Source organism: Macaca fascicularis, chromosome 1 (assembly GCF_037993035.2).
Source record: "Macaca fascicularis isolate 582-1 chromosome 1, T2T-MFA8v1.1".
Lineage (NCBI taxonomy): Eukaryota > Metazoa > Chordata > Mammalia > Primates > Cercopithecidae > Macaca > Macaca fascicularis.
The window spans coordinates 41,480,600-41,493,738 of record NC_088375.1 but is presented as its reverse complement, the minus strand read 5'-3'; the positions used below and the strand labels follow the sequence as shown (position 1 = coordinate 41,493,738).

The following is a 13,139-nucleotide window of genomic DNA, read 5'->3' as shown; positions in this document are numbered from 1 at the left end:
CATCTCAAAACATTTTCTAATTTCCCTTGTGATTTCTTCTTTGACCCATTGGTTTGGAGTGTATCATTTAATTTCACATTTCTGAATTTCCCAAGTTTCCTTTTGTTACTCATTTTTAATTTCATACCATTGAGGTTGGAGAACATACGTTGTGTGATTTCAATCCTTTTAAGTATACTGACACTTAATTTATGACCTGTATGGTCTTTATGGTCTAAAAAATGGTATTTCTTAGAGAATGTCCCATGCACACTTGAAAGTGTGTATTTGGCTATTGTTGGGTGTAGTGTTCTATAGATGTCTACTAGGTCTGATTGTTTTAAGATATTATTCAAGTTTTCTGTTTCCTTGTCTTCCTCCTGCCTAATTCTGTTATTGCAAGTGGGAGATTGATGTCTTCCCCTATTATTGTTAAGTCGTCTATTTCTCCTTTCTCTTCTTCCAGTTTCATGGTTCTGAGGTTCTGTTAGGTGCATATGTATTTATAATTGTTATGTCTTCCTGATGGATTGACCTTTTTTTTTTTTTTTTTTTTTTTTGATATGGAGTCTGGAGTCTCGCCCTGTCACCCAGGCTGGAGTGCAATGGAGTGATCTTGGTTCATTGCAAAGTCCATCTCCCAGATTCACACCATTCTCCTGCCTCAGCCTCCCAAGTAGCTGGGACTACAGGTGCCTACCACCACGCCTGGCTAATTTTTTGTATTTTTAGTAGAGACAGGGTTTCACCGTGTTAGCCAGGATGGTCTCGATCTCCTGACCTTGTGATCCGCCCTCCTCAGCCTCCAAAAGTGGTGGGATTACAGGCATGAGCCACCGTGCCCGGCCAGGATTGACCTTTCTGTCATTAAAAGATGTCCTTCCTTGGTTCTAGCATGAATTTTGTCTGAGATTTATTTTGTCCAATATTAGCATAGCTCTGCCAGCTCTCTTGTCATTGCTGATTACATGGTATATCTTTTTCTATTCTTTCACTTTCAGCCTATTTTTGTCTTTTAATCTAAAGGCTGCCTCTTGTAGACACCACATGGTTGTATTAATTTTTAAAACTCACTATGCCAAATTCTTCCTTCATTGCAGTGTTTTATTCATTTGCCATCACTACATTTTTTTCCAGATCCTTAAGTTCAGCCAGAGGTGAGAGACTAGGGACTTTTCAAGTTTTTCCTGGGCATGTGGACAGCCCTGAATATGCCTGGGGTCTTCTAGATTCTCATGGATATTTTGGAGCAAATCAAACTCCCTATGGACCTCTTATTCCTCGGTTTTTCCTCTTAAGTCTTTTGGTTGGCTTCTTGTTAGCATCAACTGATAATCCTGCTTAAACAAATGTAATGTTAAACAGTTGTTGCTCATGGGTTTTGACAAATGCCCTGTAGATAGTACTGTTCACAGAAAATGAACTCTGAGTCAGGTCAAATCAAGACAAGCTCTGAGAATGTAGCTTTTCAAGGAGCTACTAGACAGGTTGAATAAAGATTATTTTCTGGGGGCAGGTCTTTAGGGGAGTCTCAGTCCATTTTGTCCCTGCCAGTGGTGCTGGGTTGGTGGGGTTTGCAGCTGTCATAGTTGTGAGGCTACTGGTTTTCAAGGCTTTTGTAGGGCTGGGGGGAACAGGTTAAGATTAGGGCAGCTGTGAACTTCACAAAGCTCACTGTGTTAACAGAGATTCAGCTGCGCGTCTGGATCAAACACTCCTTGGATTATTGCAATACTTTAGCTAATTTCCATAGGAGTGTGCTTATTAAACATTGTCAAAAAACTGATGATGCTTAGAACTATGTTGGGCACTATGAGGGATACACAAAAATATGATACCCTCTTGTCTTCCCAGACCTCATAATACTAGTGTGACACGTTAGCCCAGAGGAACTTGTAAGGAATAAAGGGAAGCCTCTGGGTCTTTGTCTGTGTGGGGGAGGGGTGTTTGCAGAACTAACTCTCTCTTTCTCTGGCCTTTGTGGTGGGGACCTTTGACTTGTTAATTTCCAGACGTGTTTTCTGTGATGCAGGGCACTCAACACAAGCCAGCTGAAGGCACTGAATATTGAAATGCTGCCTGGCTATCGAGATCCCTATTCCTCCAGGCCTCTAACGAGGGGTGAAATCGGCTGCTTTCTCAGCCACTACTCAGTCTGGAAAGAGGTAAATAATGCTTTATTCAGATTGCAGTTTTATGACGAGGAGAAAGGAAAGCAGGCTATCACAGGTGAATTAGGACCAGATATAAAATGAGCCTGCAACTGTTCTGGAAGTGTGTGTGAGAGCTGCTCCTGCCTTGTGTCTCCCTCTGACCCAAGACCAGCAACAAATGGGCAAGGAGGAGTCGCTTTGGTGCCACTTGGGATGGGGACGGGGAGATACCCATATCCTATATGCTACACTCTTATTAATTCATTCTCATCATGAGCAGGAATGCCTTCTATTCTACCTATTATGATGTCACTTATTAAGTGATTTTATACAAGAAATCACACAGAAGTCATGTGAGGTGGGTTGGGAAGGACAGACCACTTTTACCGAAGAAGAAATTATTAAGTCGCTTGTCCAGGTAAGAAGTGGCAGAGCAAGCATCATCACTGGCCATCAGAGAAATGCAAATCAAAACCACAGTGAGATACCATCTCACACCAGTTAGAATGGCAATCATTAAAAAGTCAGGAAACAACAGGGGCTGGAGAGGATGTGGAGAAGTAGGAACACTTTTACACTGTTGGTGGGACTGTAAACTAGTTCAACCATTGTGGAAGACAGTGTGGCGATTCCTCAAAGATCTAGAACTAGAAATACCATTTGACCCAGCCATCCCATTACTGGGTATATACCCAAAGGATTATAAATCATGCTGCTATAAAGACACATGCACACGTATGGTTATTGCAGCACTGTTCACAATAGCAAAGACTTGGAACCAACCCAAATGTCCATCAATGACAGACTGGATTAAGAAAATGTGGCACATATACACCATGGAATATTATGCAGCCATAAAAAAGGATGAGTTTGTGTCCTTTGTAGGGACATAGATGCAGCTGGAAACCATCATTCTCAGCAAACTATTGCAAGAACAGAAAACCAAACACCGCATGTTCTCACTCATAGGTGGGAATTGAACAATGAGAACACTTGGACACATGAAGGGGAACATCACACACTAGGGCCTGTTGTGGGGTGGGAGGAGCGGGGAGGGATAGCATTAGGAGTTACACCTAATGTAAATGACGAGTTAATGGGTGCAGCACACCAACATGGCACATATATACATATGTAACAAACTTGCACGTTGTGCACATGTACCCTAGAACATAAAGTATAATTAAAAAAAAGAAAAAGAAAAGAAAAGAAAAAAGAGGTGGCAGAGCCAGAACTGGAACCCCTGTCTTACAGATCAAGACATATCTGGAGGGGGTATTGGTGTGTGGGGTTCCTGATAAACAGTTTCCACAACCAAACAGAAAGTCCCTGAAGAAAGGCCCCTTGAACACTTTCTCTTTTAATGATCCAGTCTATGCCTGCCTTTGTTTTCTTTAAACTTTAAGTGAAATGTGATTAAATAGGTATAAAAGTCTATAGATCAAAAGATACAGCTCAGGGAAATTTCGCAAACAGAACAACACACCATGTTAATCAGTACACAGATCCAGAAGCAGGTCACCAGCATCCCACAAGCACCCTCTGACCCCATACTTCCTTCTAGTCACCAGTCCCCAAGGGTAGTAACCATCCTAATTTCTAAAGGCATTGAGTAGCTTTACCTTTGTTTGTACTTTCCTATATATGAATGGAGCCATGCAGTATGTGGACTCTCCCAACATGGCATTTAGGAGATTCACCCATAACATTGCATTTAATTGTGGATCATACATCCTCACTGCTGTGAATATGCCACAGTTTATTTATCTATTCTACTGTTGATGGCCGTTTGCTTAGATTCCAGTTATGAATCTATGCTACTAGACTCATGACTTTTTAATACTTATTTATCTAATAAAAATTGGGTATCAAGCTTTTCATAGGGTATCTTCCTACTGATGACTTTTGCAGGTAATTGATCGAGAGCTAGAGAAGACTCTTGTAATTGAAGACGATGTGCGTTTTGAGCATCAGTTTAAGAAGAAGCTGATGAAGCTGATGGATGACATTGACCAGGCTCAGCTGGACTGGGAACTAATGTGAGTGACAAGATGATCTTATGAGAGGGCTCTGAGAGGCACTCAATCCTTTCCAATGGACAGAGAGCCCCACCTCCACAGCCAGTAGAGATACAGCTTAAGCTTCTACTTACCTAGTTTTCTTTCCATAACTGTTCTCAGACATAAAAGTGGGTAGAGGTTAGCCGCTGGATTTTGCATCCTTCTACTCTTCAGGGTGGGAAACTGTGGAAGACTGTGTGAGACCTGGAGTCTGTCTGCAGATCAGGGGCCTTCAGACAGAACCAAGGTGTGGCACTGAGCACTTACTTAGGAGCACAGCAGAAATCTACCCTCAAGCAACGTGGCACATGGAGTGGGTGTGAAGCGGGAGGAGAGGCCATTTATTCAAGTACAAAAGTCCTGTGTCATATTTAAGCCTCAGCTCCCAGGACAGCAGGTTGCCTCTGCAAGTTCCGAGAAGGTGGGAGGTTAGAGGGTCAGCCAGGGAGCTCCTCTGTTGAAAAATAGGGTTGCACAAACATGGAGAACATGGACAACTAGATTTGGGGAAGGGTCTGAGGCTGACGCAGGAAAACCAGGCTCACCAAGTGAGTGCTGGCTCTGAGCTGACATTTAGTTAATGTTCTTTGTCTGCTGTCTCTGGGAATTGAGCGGCTTCTACTTTTTTCTTCCCTTTCCTTTCATTTTTCCTCTCCCTCTCTCCCTCCCTCATTTCCTTTCTTTTTTTTCTTCCTCCTCTGCCTTGTCCTTCTTTCTCTCTCTCACTTTCTTTTTAAAACAAATGACACTTTCAGTTTCTCTCCAATGAAGCAGAAAGTTCCCAAGCATTGTGTTTGCTCCCAGCTGTGTGTCAAAGGCAATTCATCAACTCTGAGCCTGCTTCTTTTTTGTTGTTGTTTTTTTGAGACGGAGTCTCGCTCTGTCGCCCAGGCTGGAGTGCAGTGGTCGGATCTCAGCTCACTGCAAGCTCTGCCTCCTGGGTTTACACCATTCTCCTGCCTCAGCCTCCCGAGTAGCTGGGACTACAGGCGCCCGCCACCTCGCCCAGCTAGTTTTTTTGTATTTTTAGTAGAGACGGGGGTTTCACCGTGTTAGCCAAGATGGTCTCGATCTCCTGACCTCATGATCCGCCCGTCTCGGCCTCCCAAAGTACTGGGATTACAGGCTTGAGCCACCGCGCCCGGCCTGAGCCTGCTTCTTTGGAGCAGCTGCAGCAGATGAGCTGTTCCTGCTCCTCCCACCCGCAGGGGGTATTAACCATGAGCCCAGGTGGAATACTTGTTCCCTCAGAAAATGGGCCACTCTGAGCTCAGAAGAAACCTAGCAATGGCTCAACTAATGCATTACTGTGTAATAAGAAGACACCTGCGCCCTGTCAGATTTCAATCATGTGGTCATGTGGTTAGATCTGGCATTCTGCACAGTCCCTTGAGATCACTGTTTCTTCCTATATCCTCTGGAAGTTGCTACACTTCAGCCTTTCTCAATGGATGGCTCTGCAGCCTATGGTTAAGGCCTCACAGGCCTGGAAGCTGCTTGATGCCTATGTGACTTGTATAAAGGCAACTTTCACTTAAGCCTCATAATCACAGAAGACAACCCAGGGAATATAAGGTTTAGAGCTGGCATACGTTCCTGTTCACATGTAGTTCAGTGGGTGCATTTCTCAGGACGAATTACCAACAGATCCAAGAAGGAAGAACAGTTGTCTTGATAAGGATACAGGAAAAGAAAAACGTTTTCTAAATTTCACATATTGTCAAAATATCCCCTTAAAATCTATTATATAGTCTTAAAGAACTATAACAGTTTTAAATTGTACCTGTCATTTTCTAAAACAAAAAAGAAACAAATGTTACTTCAACCTGAAACATGAAAGGTAATAAGCTGTTCGTGATTGCCACATTACATTTTTCCAGGAAAAGAGAGTAATAAAAGGGAAGAATAGAACAAGTCATTGGAATCATCGAGGGAGTGTTGTTCAATAGAAATATAATGCAAGGCACATATGTCATTTTCAGTTTTCTAGTAATCACATTAAAAAGGTAAAAATAAATTAGGTTAAATTAGTTTTAATATATTTTATTTAACCAAATATATCCAAACAGTATCATCATTTTGGTATGTAATTAATATTTTAAAACCATCAATGACATAGTTTATCTTCTCTTTTTTTGTACCAACTCTTCAAAATCTGGTATGTATTTTACACTTAGAACACATCTCAATCCAGAAGCTAAATTTTCAGCTGTTAAACTGTAGTCCTACCAAAACAATGAACTTGTTTCATGGAAAAAATAAATATATTTCACACAGCTTCAACATTTTAAATTAAATTAAGTAAAGTTAGAGCACTGACTCAGTACCTCTGTCACTCTAGCACCTCTCAAGTGCTCGATAAGAGTTTCCCTTTCAGTGGATGAGATAAGAGAGAAGCTCAGACTCCATAATCTGAAGAGACAGTGGCTGGGGATATGTGTTTGTTGTCCTCAGAAGAACTGAAGGTTGAACATAGACTTGTTCTACAAATCCTGGGATGCTTTCACTAGGGGAAATTCCTTGAATGTTGAAAGAGATTGTTTTAGGGCAAAATAGAGGAAGTATTGCTTTACCTGGCAGGCAAGAAGGAGGCAACTCCTCAGCTTGCTCCGGTCAAGCCCAAACCAATAGGCTCCAGACAAAAGTAATGAAGCACAGATCCATGGGTAGACTAGGGAAGATGGGAGTGGCCAAAGGTGCATCCCGCGTTGTATTCATGGAGGACAGAAAGTACCTGAGGGGTCTTTCTCTGAGCAGCATGTCTGGGAGGAAGCCTGGCCACAGCTGGGCGAGTGTGACGCAGGAGAATGTCTGTCAGGAGCTGTCATTCATACTGCCCAAAAGGAACCCCTTAGGGCCGCTCTTGGGTTCCCAGAACCTTCACTGCAGACTGATTCTTTCCCCCAGCTTGTTTGGTCCTGTGTTTCCCACCAGCACTTGGAGCGCTGTGCAGAAAGCATCCAAGGCTGACACTCTGGGGACCTGAAGACAGCAGCCTCAGGATTCTCCCATCTGGCCTTTTTTTGTGCCTTTCCAACCTCTGTAAACACAGCTGGAAGCCCCATCCCATCTTTGAGAAATTATCTGAAAGATCTTTTAATCTTACTACATCTTACTTTCTGGCTTGAAAACAGTCCACTAGGCAGGAATAGTGGGGGTGTTGATAAATGCAGCCAGCAAAATGGCCCCAGTGATGGCAGATGGCAGTCATGACTGGTGATTGGATCCACTTTAGGATGTGATACATCATTTAATGACAGACAAGAGTCAGTCCAGGATTTCAAAGGTATCTATGTAAGCCAAAGCTGTTCTCCATCCTTATCATGGCATAATAGTCAAGGTGGAATTTTTCTCCTCTGCTGTTTCCTTATAGTTATATTGGCAGGAAGAGGATGCAAGTAAAGGAACCAGAGAAAGCCGTGCCCAATGTGGCAAACCTGGTCGAAGCCGACTATTCCTACTGGACCCTGGGCTACGTCATCTCTCTGGAAGGAGCACAGAAGCTGGTTGGAGCCGATCCTTTTGGGAAGATGCTGCCAGTGGATGAGTTTCTGCCAATCATGTACAACAAGCATCCTGTGTGAGTCTCCCTGAACTGACTGCCTTCCCTTAAGTACAGCCTCTTCATGAATTATGCTCTCCATTTCTGGCAGTACTTGATATTTTCTAAAGTTGTACTGCTTTCCTAAATGATCTTTTCATAATTATGATTAAGAGAGCCTAACTCAGATGATTATCCCTTTGTACAGATGGGAAGGTGAGGCAGAGATGGTGAGTGTCCTGCCCAGGGATTCTTGTAATACCCAGTTTGTAGTTGCACTGAATGTAATGTGCTTGGTCCCCTCCTTGTCTTTGCTCTTCTTATTTCCATAACCTCATACACCTCAAGGTGAAGGTCATCTTCCTAAGCACCTCAAAATTTCCAGTTCCTTTGGTTCAGGTCATTGTGTGTACTTTTGGCTAGGCAGAGATACCCATTTTTGAAGAGGTCACAATCTGGTCAGGAACCCCGACTCGTGAACAAATCATCATGATATATTTTGATTCCTGCAATCACAGGGATGTATAAGAGGTTCAGAGAGTGTGGACCTGATACCTGAGCATGATATCCATGGAAGAAGGGCAGTGTGATGCCCAGGAGCTTACCCTGACCTAGCGCCTATCAAAAAGTGTGGCAATTAATGGTTTACCTGTCAGTCTCCCCAGTAAACTCTAAATACCCTTTGGGGCAGGAACAGTCTTACGCCTCTGTGTCCTTAGAGCCTAGTCCAAATGCTACACGTAACAGCAGCTCCTAAATCATGAATGAATGATTCCTAAATTCATTAATAGAGCAGCATAGGTTCTAACCTTGGCCCCTTCTCTCAGTTGCTGGGTGATCTCTTCACTAGATGGCCTTCATTTTAGTGTTGAGATTTCCTATGCTGCCACCAGTTCATTTTGTCTCTTGTCCTCAGTAAAAATGGAGCTGTTTGCCTTCGTGTATGTAACATGTCAGAGACTGACTTTATCTCTGTGTCCTGGCAGAAACATGGAGGTCAAACCATTATCCCCTAAACAAAAGGGAAATTACTACATTCAGATGTCATCTCATATACTCTGTGCTGGAGCCCTGGGAGGGAGGCCAAGTTATCCGTCTCCTTTACACCTGCTGGAGCCCGAGTGGTGAGCAGGGAGCTAGCGCACAAAGCCAAGCCTACATGCCTCTAAGCCTCCATGTGCCACATGCCCCATCGCTGCTGTCCAGATCTCGGGTGTCTCATTTATTAATCCAAGAGCAGGACATTTTTTGTAAAGTGATCATAAATATTTATCATTATGGTCTAACAGGGCTTGCTTTTTAATTTTTGGAGTCAGACCTGAAATTCATCTTTTAAACTAGTCTATCCAAATACATCAGAAATATCCTGACCTTTTTGCTTGGGAGCTTGTCTTTGGAAATCTTTTAAAGAAATCTTTGTGTTTGTAGGCTAAAGTGTTTCACAAATGACACAATTTAAATAATGAACTCATGACAATTTAAGAGGTAACCAGCAGGGCTCCTTCACTCTTTGTCTCTGTTCCCTAAGTCTTCTTTCCACCCCCTCATGTGTCCGGCCACCTTCTTGTTTTCAGAGCTGAGTACAAGGAGTATTATGAATCCAGGGACCTGAAAGCCTTCTCTGCAGAACCCTTGCTCATCTACCCTACGCACTACACAGGCCAGCCGGGGTACCTGAGTGACACCGAGACCTCCACCATCTGGGACAATGAGACAGTGGCCACCGACTGGGATAGGACACATGCCTGGAAGTCCCGGAAGCAAAGTCGTATCTACAGCAGTGCCAAGAACACAGAGGCCCTGCCACCGCCAACCTCCCTGGACACCGTGCCTTCGAGGGATGAGCTATGAAGCCTCCCTGGGAGTGTGACCCACATCGGTTCAACATCCTTTGGTTTTTCTAAAGGGCTATTCATCCGTTTGCTCCAGTTTTCTGTTTTGTTTTTAGTGGTCACAGTCATCTAACCAAAGTGATCTCATGTGATAAATCGAAATTAACATACTTTTGACAGTGGAGGGAAATAAGGAAATTCAACACAAATTTCCCAAGATGGCTAAAAGACAGGCTTTCTGGAAACTGTTAAGATAAACTGTAATCCAGACACCTAATTCTTCAGTCCACTACCCGTGTGACACTGATTCCCACATTGAGGTTGAACAACATGGCTCAGAGTCTTGTTTAAGAGAAAGTGATCACCAAGCTGTCCCATCAGCAAATAGGTAGTCAAGGCAGCCAGGCCAACTAGACCCACACTTATTGGTCTAGCTGGTCCATTTTATGTGACAGATGGGACCTTGAAAACGCCAAACCAATTGGACAACCTTCATTGGTCTAGTTTCTCCGTTTTATATGACATTGAAAACTTGTGTATGCAACGTTTGGGGGACAGGAATCAATCACTTAAAATCATATTTATTTGGCTTTTTATTTAAAGGATTCTGTCACGATCCTTATTGAAAAGTCGATTTAAAAAAAAAAAAAAAACTTAGTCCTTGTTATCTAATAGGGATGGGTATTTGGGTCTGGCTGAGACTTGGCCTGTGACCATCATGACAGCTGGAGCTCCCATATAGAGGTGACCAGTTTGCCATGTGGATATAATTTAGTAGACATTTGACAGTTTGTGTAGGTATTGGAGGGGAAAAACTCAACATTTGTCTTTTTTTATTATGGCCACTTGGGTCAGGATGCTCTATTTATAAAGATAAATGTAATATATGAAGGGTGAGGGCTGGCTGTGCGTCCTGCCCTGTCCCGGGTTTGCGCGCTGCTACAGAGCTTCACGCTCTCCGCTCCACCCCTTAGCCTGAGAACCCACCGCAGGTGTGAGTTCTATGAGTCACTGCTAGGAGACAGAGCACATTTTCAGGCCAGCAACTATTCTTGCCAGGGTTTTTCTTTATATTTTGAATTATTTATTTTGCAAAATGTGGCGAAGACATTGTCTTTAGGATAAGGCAGAGAAACAGATGTTGCAGACTTCCATGGCACCCAGGGGAGAAGTGGGTGTGGACACATTGGTTCGGCAATCTGATTCTCCTGAATTTCCCAGCCAGGCTCTTTCAGGGAGGCCTGTGGATGGGGGATTCGAACTGTTTGGAAACAAATGATTCTCTATCTCAGGTGAGAAACCTGGTCAGAAACAAAGGGCTGGTCAACTGATTTAGGCCAGCAACCAGGGAAGCTCTTGGAATCAGAATCCCGGCAGACACCCTTTCTCAAAAGATATCCCCTGAGAGTCCTTTCTGCTTTCTTCACAGATTGATTTTATGTAAAATGCAGAGTTGGACTACACGATTTCTTCCCACTCCACAATCTGTCATCCTAGTATAGATCCTGGTGGTTTTCCTCAAGTTTATGTTCTCACGCTCTCAATCTATAAATTTTTGTCTCCAGAAAAACCCTCCCAGGCATCCCATACAAGCACCATTCCTCGTCAGTGTCCATGCACCATGCAGCCATATGGGGGGCCGTGCACACCCCAAATCCTGAGCTTCACACTTAAACTCATGGGGAAGGCCCTTCAGAGCAGAGCCCACAGGCGGGTGGTGTTACATACACAAGCTTAGTGTACGAGTGTAAGATAAACTTTAAACCAGATATGTAATTCTTCAGTTCACTGCCCATGTGATACTGATTCCCACATTAAGGTTGAACAGCATGGCTCAGAGTCTAGAGAAAGTGATCACCAAGCTGTCCCATCAGCAAATAGGTAGTCAAGGCAGCCAGGTAGCCTCACCTCCCCAGGCGAGGAGCGGGTCCCCACTTTAGGACAATAGGCAGCTTGCCTTCCACCAGACACCAGCCTCAGCCTTCCTTCCCGACTCACTGTGGGTACTGTTCTACGCTGACCAGCAAGCCAGGCCACTGAGGAAAGGGATCTCGCCCAGCTCTAAATTGTGCCGCTTAGACTTAGCAGTCAGTGTGACTTCCTTTCCCACCCACCCCCAGAAAAACAGAAAGCGCATCTGGGGAGCGAGCGAAAATTCCTTAGGTGATTCCTAAGATTTCCTTGGGTATCTGGTTTTTGTTTTCATATTTGAGTGTGTGCATGTGTGCATGACTTTAATGATTTTTTTAACGGGGTGGGAGGTAGCTGGGGTGCTGGGGTTGAAGGAAGTTTGGGTTGATTTTTGTGGTGTTTTGTTTAATAAAGAAGTTTTTTTTTTTTCCTGTTCCCCTGTCAGCTGGTCTGACAGATTTAAGAACTCTCACTCTTAAAAGACATTGGACTTAAATTCTAGCATTTTAGACTAGGACTGTTCTACTGTGAAGTTCTGGCTCCTTTAGCCCGGTTTGTTTCTCCCTGCTCAGGTCTAGAATCTCAAGCAGTATTCTTTTCTGGTGAACGTTGTGAGCTGAAGATGTGACTTTTTTTTTTAAAGTCATCTCTTTAGCAATCCAGAGGTTCCTCGACCTCATTATTTGTCCTATCTCTCCCTTATAGTCCTAAACCAAGACAGTTGACCTTTGCAGTGTCACGTGAGGCCGTCAGTATAGAGGCCTTTGCATCTGGCCCTGGCACCCGCTGTCTGCCTCTGGAAGCTAAAGCCTGTCTGGATTCCTCTTGGGATCTAACGTGGGATCTTCTGGACAGACAACCGTGACGTCAGCAGTGCTGGTGCTGCTGTGTGTGGACTGAACACCTGCGCTTTGCAGGGGACGCACTGCATGGGCCCCGCTTGCGGTTCACTCAGGCCTGCTGCAGGAGCTCTGGAGAACCAGAAACAGCGGACAGCCAGCACACTGCATCATCTGTCTTGCGTGCTGTTTCAGGGCGGGAAGTGATAAACTATTTGCCTTCTGGAGCTCTTTGTGAAAAATTAAAAAAAAAACTTAACTCAACGATATGATTGTCCATTGCTTCCGCAGGCACTCTTCAATGGCCAGCGCTGCAGAGATTCCCAGGTCTGCCCTTGACCAAGGATGTGGGGGTCAGGGGGAACTGCTATGTGATCCCCATGGCAAATGAGGGGAGGGTGGTTGTGCCCTTCCTGCGCACTGAGGGTTGTTTTAAACTGATGGGCATTGGTATGTTAGCTGAAAGGATTCCAAGGTACGGAAAGATGGAAGAGAGCCCCCAATGGGAGGGAGTGGAGGTGTCCATCTTGCATTTTGTGCTACAGGTCAGTCTATCCATTCATCAAAACATACTGAGATACTGTGATACTGGTCCGAAGCCAAAGAGCTTTTTCCTGGGGAAAAATAACAGCAGCAACAAAGAGAGAATCCTCGTTGATCTCAGTGACTGCTTGAATTTTTAAATCAAGCTTCCCCCTAATCTCAAAAACTAGGCTGTGAACACTGCCTTGCTGCAGGCTTTGTGCTGGGCACTGAGACGCTCAGAGGAGTAAAGTCCCTACTGCTGTGTGGGGCCCACATCCAGTGGAGGAGCAACATAAAGC

At 44.1% G+C, this 13,139-nt stretch overlaps 1 protein-coding gene across 4 annotated transcripts in view; it reads left to right on the top strand.

Moving 5' to 3' along the window:
- COLGALT2 (collagen beta(1-O)galactosyltransferase 2) overlaps window positions 1-12,579 on the top strand; it is a 117,033-nt gene extending 104,454 nt beyond the window's left edge. For all 4 annotated transcript variants that reach the window (XM_065537048.1, XM_045393756.2, XM_065537018.1 and 1 more), the window contains 4 exons: window positions 2,012-2,144; window positions 4,044-4,171; window positions 7,566-7,772; window positions 9,308-12,579. In XM_065537048.1, the coding sequence (XP_065393120.1) occupies window positions 2,012-2,144; window positions 4,044-4,171; window positions 7,566-7,772; window positions 9,308-9,584 (745 nt within the window). In that variant the 3' untranslated portion in view covers window positions 9,585-12,579. The remainder of the gene's footprint in view (window positions 1-2,011; window positions 2,145-4,043; window positions 4,172-7,565; window positions 7,773-9,307) is intronic.
- Window positions 12,580-13,139: the final 560 nt, after the last annotated feature.